Source organism: Anabas testudineus, chromosome 5, assembly GCF_900324465.2.
Source record: "Anabas testudineus chromosome 5, fAnaTes1.2, whole genome shotgun sequence".
NCBI lineage: Eukaryota > Metazoa > Chordata > Actinopteri > Anabantiformes > Anabantidae > Anabas > Anabas testudineus.
This window is the reverse complement of record NC_046614.1, coordinates 10,747,516-10,763,753: the sequence shown is the minus strand read 5'-3', so window position 1 is coordinate 10,763,753 and position 16,238 is coordinate 10,747,516. Positions and strand designations below refer to the sequence as shown.

The 16,238-nt window shown below is 43.7% G+C and overlaps 1 protein-coding gene across 4 annotated transcripts in view; it reads right to left on the bottom strand.

Moving 5' to 3' along the window:
- The window catches only part of srgap2 (SLIT-ROBO Rho GTPase activating protein 2), a 47,373-nt gene that overhangs the window by 5,238 nt on the left and 25,897 nt on the right, over window positions 1-16,238 (bottom strand). For 3 of the 4 annotated variants that reach the window (XM_026347453.1, XM_026347454.1, XM_026347456.1), the window contains exons 2-16: window positions 13,244-13,436; window positions 8,498-8,660; window positions 6,308-6,370; window positions 4,975-5,190; window positions 4,468-4,596; window positions 3,854-4,075; window positions 3,642-3,743; window positions 3,324-3,521; window positions 3,144-3,228; window positions 2,566-2,593; window positions 2,237-2,267; window positions 1,439-1,499; window positions 880-957; window positions 638-772; window positions 446-551 (exon numbers count right to left, since the gene is read on the bottom strand). In XM_026347453.1, coding sequence (XP_026203238.1) covers window positions 446-551; window positions 638-772; window positions 880-957; window positions 1,439-1,499; window positions 2,237-2,267; window positions 2,566-2,593; window positions 3,144-3,228; window positions 3,324-3,521; window positions 3,642-3,743; window positions 3,854-4,075; window positions 4,468-4,596; window positions 4,975-5,190; window positions 6,308-6,370; window positions 8,498-8,660; window positions 13,244-13,436 — 1,810 coding nt within the window. Of the gene's footprint in view, window positions 1-445; window positions 552-637; window positions 773-879; window positions 958-1,438; window positions 1,500-2,236; window positions 2,268-2,565; window positions 2,594-3,143; window positions 3,229-3,323; window positions 3,522-3,641; window positions 3,744-3,853; window positions 4,076-4,467; window positions 4,597-4,974; window positions 5,191-6,307; window positions 6,371-8,497; window positions 8,661-13,243; window positions 13,437-14,398; window positions 14,563-16,238 lie in introns of those variants that run through there. The other variant, XM_026347455.1, reaches the window with a different exon arrangement.

Here is a 16,238-nt window from a genome sequence, read left to right as displayed (position 1 = left end):
AATACAATATTAAACTTATTTATATCTATTTGAATTCCTCTCACCAAGGTTCTCACTGTGCGCGTTGGGCTGCTGTAAGCCCAGGACGCCCCTTGAGACACTGTTTGCGATAGTGGGATATACAAATAAACTTGGTTTAAAGTGGGAAATTGAACTATTTCTCAAGTAATGGAGGGGTAGAAATAATCTTTGCACTTTGGACTGTCACTAGGGGTAAAACCTAACGTACCAAAAAGGTTGTGGGATGTTTAGATCTGGTTTGCCAGAATGAGTTCAGAAGGCCACAGGAAAGTTTTCTGACCTCATTCTGCTGTTTACAAAACTAATAAATGTTTATGGGGTGATGTTAGTGGATCAGAAGAGAGGATATTGGATACTGATAGAGGTGCTGTAGGCTGTAGGTCATGCTGTGTTTGTGCACGTGTGTGTGTGTCCTGCTACTCACTGGTTGAGGAAGGCGAACAGATATCTCATGATAATGAGGGTTTTACTAGGCAGAGATTGCAGAACTTTTTTAATGTGGGCTGCTCGCTCCTGGAGGCTTTCCATCGCTGGAAAAAATAACACAGTCATGACATTACGGAGATTATTCTCACAACTGACCACACACAAAAACACAAAACAATGCAACACTTACAGACACAGGATATGAGGTCATGGAAGACTTCCTTAGGGAAGAGGGCATGGTCCAGTCCTCTGAAGTAGAGCTTCAGGACACCAGCAATAGAGTCCATGTCATGGTCATTCTGGTCCCCTGCCAGCGGGTCCTCACCTGTGACCAGATGAGAAGAGAAAAACAGACGAGGGTGAGAAAAGATAATGAAAGAGCTGAACAAACACATTCTGTTTAAAATGCTTGTTTCCTGCCGAAAGCTGTACCTCTCTCAAAGGCATTCTTGATGTCGTTAACTTCCACCTGAGAGCCAGACACTCTGAAGATGCCTTCGTGCTGCAGACCTGCAGACAGAAATTCGCAAAGGTGTTTAAATTAAGATCCTTTTTTATTTTCAGCATGTTATAATTTTGGTTTGTTTGAATTTTTAGAGTTTCAAGTGAAGAAGTTCTGCTAAAATTCACAGTTTCATTTTCATCTACCTATCATTTTAAGTGTAAGTTGGATTTGACCTGGAAAGAAAACTGTTGACAATACTGGAGCTTTAAGTTTTCTACATATGCTTCATAGTGTTTTTCAACATGGGGATATGAAATAAGTCTTAAATTAAACAGACACAAATTAACTGAAGTGCTTAAATCAAAATATTATTATTTTTTATTTCAGGAGATGTTTGCATTTTTGTGCATTCAAGCTAAGAAATTCTGGTAAAATTCTGAGTTGAACTGAAGAAGAACCAATCACACCTGACATAGCAAAGCAACCAATCAGTGCACAGGAAAGACTGGTGTTAAACCTATCACTTAACTGGAGAATTTTACTCACCATGGCGACTGATGAAGCGGATGCAGCTCTCGACTATCAGAGGAATGGCCTCGCTTGAATCCTGGAAGATGGGGAGAGTTACTCCAGTTAGAGGAGGACGACAGACGTTTGGAAATGAAACACAACATATTTTGTTCCAGGAGGATGTCCATACACACACACACACACACACATCTGCACATACACACACGCATCAGTGCACACATTTAGGAGAAGCGGGTATCAGACGTGGGGGAGAGAGGGTGGGCACGGTACCCAGCTGTTGCTAGGAGACAGTGCTTTTCCCTTTTCCCTTTGTTTGTTTTGCGTTTCCAGAAATGTCTGTAACGTGAGGCTGGGGAACACATGCTAGACAATATATGCAGCCTTTGTTATGTAAATGCTATTGTGCGTTCATATTTTAGCAATTGACTATAATTTGAAATGAACAATTAAATGATTCCTCTGTGAAGTGAGCGCTAATGGCTTAAACACAAGTGAGCCACAAGGGGGAGCCACAAACACGAGATTCCCCAGTGGAGAAGTTTCTTGTGGTCACTAATGACTTAATTCAGCTTGCATGGCAGTCCACCAAACAGGATGCACTGATGCCACGTCCATAGATTTATCTTTATTGTGTGTTTGGTTGCATTAATTGAATGCTGTCAACATCTAAAGTGTCCGTGCATCCTGTGAGAGCAGAGGATACTGGGAGAAAACTTGAGGCATAAGGTAAAAATTGAGCTACAGCAGCTCCAACTGAGAAGCCAACAGCCACACAGAAACAAGCATATACACGCAGTTATGACAGATAATTACCTGCTTCCGCTCTGTCAAGTTTCTCCCTCCACTACAGAGAGGAAGAGAGCGGGGAGAGAGAGAGAAACAACACTCTGTCATTATGTTTGCAGAGAAAGTCTATTTATACTCACAACTCTGGTAAAACTGTATTTGTATACACAGACACATATGCACATATGTTGAGAATATCTATAAACAGTGACAGGGGAAATAATACCCCTGTCTGCCAAGAAATCAAGTTTAAACAGCTCTATGGTATAGGCAGGTCTGTGTGTGTGTGTGTGTGTGTGTGTGTGTGTGTGTGTGTGCGTGTGTGAGAGCATATTTCCTTCCTTCACCACACCTACCTGGCAAGGCAACAGTCAGTCTTCTGACCTAAAGGACGGAGAAACAGGAAGAGGGGGAGGGGAGAGAGGGAGGGAGGTTGTGACAGAAAAGAGATAGAGTGAGAGATCTGCAGTCGTAGTAGAAGCAGGACACAGGGAAATGACTGGGTGGAAAAGAGACACGGGAACAAACGTCCCACTTCTATACACACACACACACACACACGCAGTTTAGGAGAGGTTTTCCTGTAAGGTAGTGGAAACACAGACAGATTCAGCCCCGAGGAACAACCCCCACCCCCCAACCCCCAAAGCACATACTTGAATACACAGCTGCATCGGCATATGGTCACTGTCACTGTGACCTAGCCCTTCATACACACACACAGCTTGTGATTACTTGATTTATTAAACTCATTCTGTTTCCCTGCATGAGCTCCGATGTGTCCGAAAACACTACTCATCTCTCTGATCTCCTCCCTGATCTGCCTCTGAGCACCAACTTTCCCAAATCCATCTCTCTACTGCTGCACAACTCCAAGTACACTCACACAAACAGGAGACAAGGACAATGTCCACAAGGTATGAAGGACACTCACTCTCTCCAAGGGTCTTCTGGATGAGGTCATGCTTGGCCTCCAACTTGGTGATCAGGCTTCGGCCTTCCAGAAACTCCTTCTGTTTCTACACATTTAGCATATAAGGACACACATGAGTCACTCCATGTGCAGATGATATTCATGTACTGTTTACTTTAATGGCAGCTAAACATCACTGACCGTGAAGTAAAACTGCTCAGTCTCCTGCTGATTGGCCCGTCGCTTGGCCAGGCTGGGCTTGCTAAGGTAGGATTCACTGAAGGTGGACTTCACGGACTCCATGCTGTTGCTGTGGTGGAAGCACTCAGAGACATCGTAGTCCTCCACTGTCACCATGTCTTGGATGGTGGAAAGAGTGGCCTCCATGGTTTTCTTCACCTGTACAGTAGAGGATTTTAACCAATCAGTAAATCTATTAATCAAATGCTGTGAACAGCACACAACACAACTGCAGCCGAACGACAAAGGATTAGTATGTACAAAGTATGTATGTCTGACCTCTTCATTCTCAATCTTGAGCGTGGAGAGGCGAGACTTCAGCTGCTGACATCTCTGGAGAAGCTCACTTTCCAGTGGCGGCTGTGCACACACCACTCCCATCTGTCAATGTGTGTCACACACACACACACACACACACACAGATTATTAACAAAGACATTTAACATTACATGTTTAAAAATGCTTTAACTAAGACAAGGATAAAACAGTACCGTGTCTCCCATGTGGGACTGAAAGTCAAAGCGAGCTGGGGGACAGAAAACATTGTTGTAAGTCTCCATCAGTTTTTGTTTGTCTCCATTGGGCTCCAGACTTTCAGCGGCTCCCTCCAGTGTCTCCAGTCCGGTGTGTCTGGATGCCTCTACGTTCTGTTCTGCAGACAGGTACGTCCTCAGGGCTCGCTGCAAGCTGGCATGGTAGCCCAGGTCACAGCACTGTCACACACACACAAACACACAAACAGATAAAATTAGCAACACACTGAACACCGTTAACCATTCCTCAGAGCACAGTTTGTTCAATAAGTCTGTCAGCGCCATCAGTCAGAGCGAGAGCACAAGCACCTGCAACGTCTGATCCATCGGTCCAGCAGGCAGTGAAGTGTTATTACTGAGCAGGGAGTGAAGTGTTTCCATGCTATCTAGATGTTTTCACCACTGCCTGTCTACAGGGAGTCACAACACCACTCAAACAGGTATAGTATTAAGAGATTCACAGGAAGGCAGGGTGACCAGTCTAGTGGCTGGCAGCACTGAGTAAATCATATATATTTTATGTCTACAAATGGTAGCTGCTCGCACAAGTACAACTGTGTGTTTATACTCACGTCAATAATATCAGAGAGGTCGTGGATGTAATATTTGAAGACACAGCCATTGGTAGCCTCAAGAGCTAGCAGGTACTCGTTCCTGGCCTTGATGGCTTTCAGCTTGTTCTCTGTGTACTTTGCTTGTCTCTGAAGAGAGAGAGAGAGAGAGAGAGAGAGAGAGAGAGAGAGAGAGAGAGAGAGAGAGAAATATTTTAAAAAACAAATCAGACGAGAAGGAAAGAAGAAAGGTAATGACAGGTAGAGAGAAGGAAAGGATAATAGGTGTTAGAGTGAAACGCTTCAGTATCGATTGGAGATAAGAAGAAGTAGAGAATCATGTTGCTGTGACGGGCCCCAGCTATAAAAGACAAGGTTAGCAATAAGCCAGTCGCGTACTCATAAATCATTCATGAGAGAGACATAAGTCAGCCTGACAACAGGTGGGGCACTCTGAAACAGCTTTCCTCTCTCGCTTCTCGCTGCCCACCATTTCCCCTCCACCTCCAGACGCCAGGACCCACTCACCTTCTCCTTCATCTTCTCGATTTTTTTGACACTGGAGCGTCGGACGGGTTTCTCTTCGGTCTTGATGCTGGCCAGGGCATCGGGGGAGCGCGGTGTCTGTCGGTCATCCTGGCGACCAGAGCGTCCCATCTGCTTCTCCTCCTGCTTCTCCGCCTCCTTCAGCTTGGACTCGGCATTGATGCTGTCAGTGTTGTACATGTGGTATGTCTTCATCACCTGGGAACAAGGGTTGGGATTTGTAGGCAAATGATAATCTGTGTCTTACTAGTGAATCATAACAGGGATTGTGCCAGTCAACATCATGAAGCGAATAGAACACTGAGGCCCAATACACAGACAGGTTTTTCATCGTGAACCTCTTACACTGGCTCTCCATAACACTGCAGAGAACCACACACATACAGCTTCCTCCACTATGCAACACTACACTGCTTGGACATGGTGGTATGACTTTACAATGAAGAGTTAAACACATGAAACGAGAGTGTGTGTGCGGAGTCAGCCTTATTCTGGTGACCACCACCAGAGCCATCATTATACTCCAGTCAGACTGCTCCGTCTATGAGGACGCATGTCAGCATGTGCACGTCACTCAAACCAGATCTATTTCTATCTCTTACTATGTACTATAATTACAGCATGAGACTGCTTTTGTGGTGCTGGCTGAGCTGAAGCTAAACGGCTGCTTGCTGCTCAGAAACACGCTGTAGTAGGAAACTTTGCCCAAACACACACAGACAGTGAAGCACACCGTCACTGCCCCAGTCCTTCTGGCAGTATCGTGGACATATGCAACCAGACGCTGTGATGTCCCTGACAGCGTGAGAAGACGAAAACAACAGACAGCTAGCGATTATGTCTAAAATATCAGCAATCATATTAGACTGTCGAATTAATAACAACTTGCACAAGATTAGTACCTAACGTAGGTACGTGTATACAATCTGTATCTCTGTTTTTATTTTTCTTTAAATTGCTTTAAAAACATATTACTACAGCTATGCTCACAGCTTTGTGAGGCTATACTTGGTATCTAATCATTACTTTAATAGGTACTATGATCACCATCATTTATGTAGCATGTTAATATGGTAAATTGCTAATTAGACAAACACAGAGCTGGGAACTTTGTGGTAAACCACGTGATCAGACATTGACTGAAAATTAAAGTTGTTTAAATGAATCTCAATAAGATCATAGGGGCAAGCTGAGCAATAGTTAATTGTTGTTGGTGTTGACATTTTGAGTGTTCCGCAGGGCTCTCCCTACTGAGCTGTCTAACAGGCTTTCTGGATTCACATATTGTGTAGATCATTTAAGCGATTTCTCTTACCGTGTAAAGCTCATTAAGAACTTTCATCAGGTCCTCCTGCAGCTGTACGCCAACCTCTTTGCTCTGAAGAGACACAGACAAACACAGATTAATGTCCAGTCTAGTGCTGCTTCTACTGCCTGTCCATCTATTGGTCAACTAATGACATCCACACCCACTCAGCCATGTGGACACCGACCTCCCCTATCATCAATCAAAACTAGATTATCTGGCTGAACAGGAGTGGATGAGCTGCTAGTGCAGATAAATGAGCAGGTGTTAGCCACTAGTGAGTAATGACTTCACAGCAATCCACACATCTGTAGGCTCCACACACATTCACAAATCTACATGCAATGCACACGGATGCATTCGGATGCAGCTTCTCTCATACTTCAGTATAAATATGCAGAGTATTAACAGGACACCATTCAAACAAGGGATTTACAAATGATAAACTAGCTACAGTGTGTGAGCGCACAGCTTCACATTGTACAAATTTGTGATTTTGGGTGTCTAAATAAATAATTCAGCTTAAACTGAAAGCAGACAAGTAAAAGAAAGCGAAGGACGAGTTTGAGAGACAAAAAAAGGAAGAGAGAAAAAAAAAAGCAGACAAAGTCAGCTGAAAAAAAATGGGGGAGGAATGCAGAATGAAAGCAAGAACAGATTTCGCCAGCGCATGTTGAGCATCTGTCTTCTCCTGGAAAAGGGCACATAAGAGGCATGAGTTGTCAGACATAAAAATAATGTTCAAAGAAAAAGGAAAGTGAAATTATTGAGATGAATTCAACTTAGGGAAACAGTCGGGACATACAGGGGCACATCCCCCAGAGGGAAGAGGGCAACTAATCCTCCCACCCTCTCTCTTTTAAGTGCTGTAGGAGGCTCGTATTAGGTGACAAGCAGCCAGACTACGCCCAATCACAAAGCAATCAGCCATGACTGAGCCGTCCTATCAAACATGGGTCTTGACCTTTGTACATCTCATCTTGCCTGTGGTAGTCTAGTGCGATTCAGCAAGACAGCAACAGGCGTGATTTGTGCTTCACTGGCCCTGACCCCTAAGGTTCAGGTTGAGGCTGTGTCCTCATCGGAGCTTTCTCTGTGTAAATAAGAAGATCTCACTTTCTGCATCACTTTTCACACTGGGTCAGATGAATGAGTTGATTTCTACAGTCTGGTTTGTTGTGTTGTTATCTATGTGATTATGTGTCATCAGAGAATGAGATTGCTGTCTGTTTATCACCGACCCGACTTGATGGAACCTGTGTTTGACAAAAAATGAAAATGAAAATCAACAAGCACGAGTCAACCAAAAGGGAGAGGCGGCGAAAAAGAGAGAAAGTGTGTGTTTTTTGTCCTGGTGTATCAGATGGGCAGTAAAATGAGGGTGGAGGTTTGTGTGAGTTCTCATCACCTACAATCAGACTGTAAATGTAGTTCAAAGACAACCTATCGAGTTTGAAATCAGCAAACTCTACCATGACATTCCACCCACAGACTGCTTCACTTTGTCACGCACACACACACACACACACACACACACTAAATTCCTGCTAGTATCCATGCACAGTGCCTGTCAGAACACATGTATTTGGTCTAATTTGTCCAGCCTGGAGATGAACGACCATCTCCCAGGGGGAGGCTCAGCTTTAGTATTTGCTCTAGAAGGTCACAGTATACTCTGCTCTCCAAACATATAACTTCATCCAGTCTTTTCTTGTTCTCTCATGATGCCCTCTGTTTCTGTTTCTATTCTAATTCCCTTGGTGCTCTTCTGTTTCTGGTCTTCCTACAGACTTCTTCTTTCTAGTCTCTTTTTTTCTCTCAGACAAGCAAAGGAGAGATCTGAGGAGACAAGAATAAGGCTACTGTATGAAACACAGACCGCATAAAGTCTCCTGGCCTGAGGTTCAGCTGACTAGCTGTCAGTCAGTAAATCAACCAAGACAGAAAACAGATGGTGAGATGGACAGGGTATGATGGGGGGTTTACTAAATCAGGCTGTAGCTGGTGGTTTGACTTTTGTTGTGGAGTATCTACCAACATGTGGCACCTTCCACACCTCTCTGCACATTAAAATAAATGCTTTGAAATAAGCCATCAATACACTGGTGCCTACAAATGATGTTAACCTCAACTCTAAATGAAATCAAATCTCAACAAGGGTACAGCTATAAAATGTCTGTTTGTTTGAGTGTGTGTTACCTTCTTGAAGAGGCGTCCCGAGTCTTCACTGATCTGCGCGAAGCGGGGAATTATGTTGTTGAGGTAGAGGTCAGACAGAGTGGCGTGATCTCGACTCTCCCTCTTCACCTGAAGCAGCAACAGGTTCCAGCAGTTCACAGGTGATAAAATGCTCTGCTCCTTCCTAAACACACACACACACACACACACACAATATATTCAAGGACTTCTAAGTATAATTTTAGATAAATGACTAGTCTTCCTGTTTGTGCCATATCGGAACACACTTATACTTAAAGACTTCCTTCATGAGAAATGTTGAGGTAAAAATAATGCGCGCACACACACACACACACACATTTAAAAACACAGTTTTTACAAAGATCAGACAGACATGGAGACAGAGAGTGATTTAGATTTATGGTCAAACCAGCCACCCTCACACACAGGGTCAGTGAGTCAGCCCAAACAGGGATTCAGCCAGGGTACAAAACCCAGCAGGAAGAAGTAAGACTCCCCCTCAAGCACAGCTGTCACAGAAAGAAAAGAGAGAGAAAAAGGAGTGAGAGGAGAGGGAAAGAGAAAGAAAGAGATTTAAAGATGTAATGATTTCACTAACAGCTTAACAGCTCAATGTTGTTTCTTTGTCTTGTGTCAAGTACCCATAAAGCCATTACACAAATGCAAAGCTGTCAATGCCCTGCTTACACAATGCCACAAACCCATTCAGAGTGTGAGCACATAGTATGTGTGTCTCTCTGTGTGTGTACGTACAGTATGGATGATCCGTGGATGATCTAGTGGGGTAAAATGGATTATGAGTGAGTGTAAGTGGATAAAAGAAGGTCTTTGTGCCGTTAAGAGCAGCTTTAACTGGATAGAGAGAGAGCAAAGAGCTGCAAGGCTTCTCCACGCAGAAAAAGTAGAGCAGTGACCCAAGCATACAGAAGGTCAGAGAGATAGAGAAAGTCTTTGACCGAGGGCTACAGAGTGGGGGTGTTGTCCATGGGGAGGTGTGTGGGAAAATAGGATCGGAGATGAGTCATAGGCAATGATGTGATACGCCGTTACTGTTAAGATGAACAGATTGACTAACTGTGTGTAGTAAAAATTAATCATAACAGTTCAAGGAACACCAACCCACCCACACGGTATCACATGTATCAAGTCAAAATACTGAAACTCTCTATGCATGATATGCAGTGATCATGTGGGCACACGCGTGTAACACTTTCAAATCCAACTTCTCTCTGCTGTCTGTTCCCTTTCCGTCATGTCTGTCTTCACTGGTTGCACAACATTTTCTTCCATTAAAACAAGGCTAAAGTTCCTCTATTTGCTCAACTTGTCAGTCTCCATGTGACATGTCACCCTCCTCTAAAGATCACCATGGCAATGGCACTGCAGCACTGGGTGAAATATCACCTAACTCTCTCTGACCCTTGGCTATCACAAAGTAAACACCGAAATGTCATCAGTCCTCTGAAGGTCGCATGGTGCACAGGAACATGGAGAGACTTCGTGTCAAGTGCTGCCAGTGAAACACGTTGGAGGGAAAATGCCAAATGGCCATTTACATTTGGCATCAAAGAACACAGCATTACACAGAGCGTCACAGCTGGCAGTTCTGTCTGACACTAACGGAGCAACAAAATAGGTCCAAGACTCATTAAAATAAACACTGAGACCAACCCAACCTGCTGTGGTAACATATTGCAGGTACACTTGCGTAGGTCTGGCTGCACAGTGTATAAAATATGCGTACGAACAATTAGAGCACAGATAACTATTATTTTACTACTGCATTGTGTCATATTTTAGTTATCCTAACAATGTGATCCCCTTTAAATGTGCTTTTTAAAAATGATTTACTGTATTAGAAGCGATGCCTACAGCTGTGCTATTGTCAGTGTGTCAGCATTATACACTAGGCATTGGGCATGGATTAGATTTTAACAAGTCTAATTACAGCGTCACATTTTATCAATCCCATGCTTCTTTTTTATTTGGGACTAATTTTTTAAAAGAAGAGAAGAAACAAAATCTATTGAGAGGAACAGCAGTTAATAAGCAGAAAGCCACGAGCAGCAGCTCATGTGGATTTGTGCTACTTGCTTTTGGTCAAATGCTGAAAATTCTCCATCTTTCTGGGCACAAGCTACTATAAAGTAACTGTCCAAGTCTTCAAGTCTCTTCTAGTTTTTTTTTTTTTTTTTTTTTTAAATGATGTATTAGACTTTCCGCATGCATGGACTCTTTTACCTAGTGATTCTATGTTGAATCTAATTACACTGAAGTTGAACTATATTAAGAGTTTCCCACTCATTAGCACGGTAACTTAAAGCTTTTTCCACTTCATTAATCAAAGTGTCAAGTCAAACTAAAATCTTAGTTTAAAACTGCTCTCAATATGGAGAAGATTTTTGATTTTATTTGTGTATGATGAAGCTCCATAAAAACTGTAGAAAACGAAAGCAGGAGAAGGCACTGGACAGATCTAAATTAATACAGCCACAACAGCAATTTTCAGGCCACATGTGGTCATATGATCCCAAAAACCACATTGGAATAATGTGTAGCTGTAGCCATGGGACTGGGCTGCAGCTTACTGACAGACTGGACTAATATTTAGCATAAGTATAGGCTTTGAATCAGTGTACAACTTGTGAGGGCTTCTCCATGTGACCAATCAGCCTGTTAGCCCCAGGGCACACGCACACAGACGTACACAATACCGTTAAAGCGTGTAACCCCCCTACCACTGCTACAGGCAGTCTGCCAAATAGCAGGAATACCAGGGGTCTCCACGGGTTCAACACACAGAGCCCTCACACCCCACGCTGCTTGGAGCACCATCAACGCCCGGCTGTACAGAGAAACAGCCACAGCCTCACGCACACACACCTACATTCAAACACACAAAATTATACACACACATTAGCGGAAAATAGCTGAAATTCCAGCGTGTCACCCGGACTGAGCAGCAGCAGATGCAGGGAAACTGTTAAACAGATGTTAGAAGACAAGAAAAGCGAAGGGGGAGCAGGAGAAGAGCAGAATGAGAATGAACAGTAAAGAGTGAACACTTGTCAGTCGGTGAATTGTATTTTTATTGCCTTATGACAAATGGATTGATGGATTAAAGAGACCTGGTGCTCCCTCCCCTAGTGTGCAACACAGGAAAACACACAAGCAACTGCCTCTGTATTGATCTGAGCTGGAGGGTGTGTGTGTGTGTGTTTGGGGTATGTCCTGTTGCCTAGAATTGGGTTTCGTTTAGAGAATCTATTGATTCTTTTAAGTCTGTGCCTGTGTGTGAGAGAGAGAGAGAATGGATGTGAGTATGACCCCAGCAGAAAAATTAGGAAACTGCAAATACGATACATAAAAAAAAACAGAAGACAAGTCAAAGAGTGCAAGGAAAAAAAATGGAAAAGGTGGCTACATAGACGGTCATGGTTCACAGAAGATCGCTGAGAAACAGATATAAAGACAAACTGAAGAGGAAAGAGTCCCATCTGTCAAACTGTCAGTGTTTCCTCTGCAGTAACGAGCTACTAAATCATCTATAATACCATAAAATTAAATGATAAGTTTCAAACAAAGGAAGGAATATCCTCTATGTAACATATTGTTTAATTCTCTTTCACAAGTAACCTCATGAACAGGCAGCATAACAAACTAATAAGAGATGCTGCTGCTGCACAATTATCAAATTCTGATGTGAATTAAGAGGCACGAATGGTGGTATTTTACCTGAGTGATCGATATGAAATGTGTTTCAGTGAGACACAGAGAGAGAGAGAGATGGATTTAGAAATGGTATGAATCTAACGCTTCAACTCTGTTCAATCCAACACCATCATTTAGAAAAGTATGTAATTACTGCCGACACACAGCTGTCCCATAAATCACGACACACTTGGTGGGGCCACTCATGTCTGTGTGGGTTGTTTAAAGAAAAACAGGACTGATGCAAGATTACAGAAACCCCTTCGAGCAGGGATGCAAAGAGTCGAACATTAGGCACCGTCTGCCTCTGTTCATCTGTGGTGTGAGTGTGTTGATATTAGCGAGCAGTTCCACCACAAACACCCAGATAAAATACACAAGAACACATCACACTGCTTAAGATGATTCGCTCCATTCGGTATCAGAGGAACTGATCTGTCTGTGACAGAGTGAAAGACAGGGAGAGTTAGACAGACAAGCGAGAGAGCAGCAGAGAGAATCTCCCATTTGGGCAAGGTTACACACAGCAAGACACTGCAAAATAGCCAGAGCACAAAATCACCACCTGGCCGTTTCTGGCAAAGGTTAGTTGAACAAATACACACACAAACACACACCAATACACAGAACTTCACACTTAACAGAAAAGAGTGTCTTAATGAACTATACAACGAGGACTAACCCAGTTAGTTTGGTCGTTAGATCAAACTGGGAAGCAATAAAGCGAATAAGTCAGTATTTTACAGACTGGCAAACACTAACATGTCCCCCCGTCACCCTCCCTCTTAACTATCCAACTGTTTCATTTTACTGCCTGCCTCTACTTCTCTTTTCTCAGGAAGGAAGTCATCGGCCTCTGCAACACTGTTTCAAAGGCTAAATAAGGAAACTGGGTGATCTGTTCATCTCACTCAGAAAGTTTAGAACAAAAGACTATTTGCTATCAACATTTGTCTTTGTAACTTAAAACTGTATGCAACGTTATAACAGCCTGAAGCCTGCATTACAGTGTGTGTGTGCGCGAGTGAGTCATACTTGAGTAGATGGTCCTTGGTACTGCGTGTCTTGGTGAGGAACCTCTCAGCAAGCTTCTCCAAGTTGCGGCTGTAGTCCATCTCAATCTCAGACTTCTTCCTGAAAAAGTCCTGCAGGTCCTGAAGCAGCTGCACCCTCAGCTCACACTGCTGGTCCAGACACTTGAGCTGCTCCACCAGCTGGGCACGGATTTCTGCCAGGGTGAAGAGCAAAGGGTTGGAGAGAGAAAGACACTATGAGAGATTGACCCATTTGTTCACTTTTTTATGGTAATCATAGTCCACATGTGCAGCCATCTCACACATAATGTTTCTTGCCCCACACTTGTAAAATCAAAGGCCTCTGCCCCATATAAAATGTTAACTATGTGCAATTATTCATACAAGTGGAGAGGAAGCTGCTTACATTGGTGAGAGTGCAGCACTATCATTAAAATATGTGTCACAAATATGTATGAGATGGTAAATCTTTTTCTCCTTTACAGCTGATGTGGATGGATCCAGATCCAATGAAAAACACCTGGCAGATCCCTTACACATCAGCCTGGAGTCTTGGCTAGAACCCCCCCCCCCCCCCTCCCACCAGTCTGCAAGGCATACGCTGCTGTGGATATGTGTACATCATCATATTTATATGCATGTTTGCATTTGTGTGTGCGATCAGCTATCCTCTTCCACACACAGAGATCTCCAGAGGCAATCATTTATCCCAGCTTATCGCTTTTCATTTTCCTTCTGCCGCCTTCTACTTTCCCTCCTCCATGCTGCTCTCCAGTCTGGCCTCAAATTAATAGAGTGCACTCAGTGCAGACACACTCAGAAACGATATTCAATCACGGGCTACAAAAAAGTCCTCTGGAGAGTCCTGTCGATTGCAGTTATAGACCGGAACACACGAAGTCTCCAGAGCTACATGTGCACGCATTTAGCCAAGGACACACACACACACACACACACACACAAAATAGTGATAAGCTGGATCAGCTTTGACAGCTGACAGATTAATGCTATGCTCTCATAGCTGCCTGCTAATGCAAAGCTATGCATGCATCCTTTTAGAGAGTTAAGAAACAGGACACACACACACACACACACAGACTTCTCTAATTGTCAGCAGCGCAGCTCCACCGTGGCGGGTCTAGCCTAGCACTCATACCTTTGCAACGCAGGCTGTAGAGAAATCGGACAGTTTTGGCCTCCATCCTGGCTTCGGCGCAGTCTAAACTCCCATCACACACACACACACACACCTACACACCCTAACATGCAGGCACACAGTCAGTCGTCTCTCTGGCCGACAATAACTGTTGATGCTGCCTTTGTGTTGAACAGCTGAGAGTGCAGTTTCTTATTACCACAAAGAGAAGTGGGATATCTAAATGCGTCTATGACCACCCCGCTCCTCCCCCATCTCCAACTTCTCCCTCACTCTCTTGTAAACACAGACCTAAACATTGTGGTAGCGCCTGTGCCTGCTCACAGTCATTCTCTGCTGATTAAAAGGCTGTAGCCAAGGAGTTTTGTAGCATTACGACTCTATGGTACAAACACTCTCATACGCAACAAATAAATGCATACACACAGTCTGTGTCTCTGCTAATGACCTGGTGTAAATATTTGCTTTGACATAGGTTATTGTCTTGTGGTCTGTGCATGTGTGTGTTTGTGTGTAATTTCCTCATCACGCAGCACTGTCAGTAAGGGGAGTGAGTCAGTTTCCCGCCTCTGCAGGCTGCGAAAACCCTCAAGATGTCAGCCTTGTAATTAGATGACCCGAGACAACAACACACAACACATGCACAAACACCTCAACTGAAAACAAGCGCTCCCATCCATAAGGATAATGGTAAACATAAGGTTATCAGCATGGAGGGGTTGAGGGGTGAGAGATAAGTGGATAAGGATAAGTGACACCATTCCCATGTGACCTCAATGTTTCGAAAGCAGGTTTAATGTGGGTAAAATTAATTTAATAGCTCGGACATACCCTAAGCCCTGAAACCCCTCTTAGGCTCATTACATTAGTCACATTAGTGATTCTCACATCATGCACCATTTAGAAAATACACTGCCCGTCCAAAAAAGAAAAAAGTTCCGCCTTTAGCTTTGATTACGGCACACATTCGTTGTAGCATCATTTTGTGTTTTTATCATACTTTTGATTTCTGCAATGTCACAACACTAATCTCTAGATCTTGTATTGATGATGGGAGAGTTGGAGCGCATCACAAAGTCTTCTCCAGCACATCCCAAGGATTCTCAGTGAGGTTAAGGTCTGGACTCTGTGGTGGCCAATCCATGTGTGAAAATGATGCGTCATGCCCCCTGAACCATTCCTTCACTATTTGAGCCTAATGAATCCTGGCATTGTCATCTTGGAATATGCCCGTACCGTCAGGGAAGTAAACATAATGTTGCTAAACCTAGACCTTAACAACTGCAGCAACCCCAGGTCATGGCACTGCCCCCACAGGCTTGTACAGTAGGTACTAAGTATGATGGGTGCATCACTTCACCCGCCTCTCTTCTTACCCTGCTGTGCCCATCACTCTGGAACAGAGTAAATTTGGACTCATCAGACCACATGACCTTCTTCCATTGGACAGTTCTTAGCTCTGACCCCTGAGCTCCCACACTTGATGCATGCTGTAAAACTAAATCTCTTGTTTTTATGCAAAAAGAAAGAGGAGAGAAGCCATCAGATAGCAAAGTTGCAGGTCTTCCTTTCAGTCTTGTCCCGCTGCAATGGTCACAACTGAGAAAAGAGAGGTGAACTGGAATGTGATGTCTCCACCCCCTCCAGACAGCCCAGTCACATTTTCCAGGCAGATCAGAGCAGATCTTGCAATCTGGCTCTGGGATTCTACTTTACTGATGCTACCCTCTCCTTTTTTTCCCTCCCACCTCCTCCACTGCCTCCCTTGTCTGTCCCTGTCTGCTAAGGGCTGTCTGGCTCTGTCTGCACGTGTCTTGTCCATTCACTTTTCACATTGCTT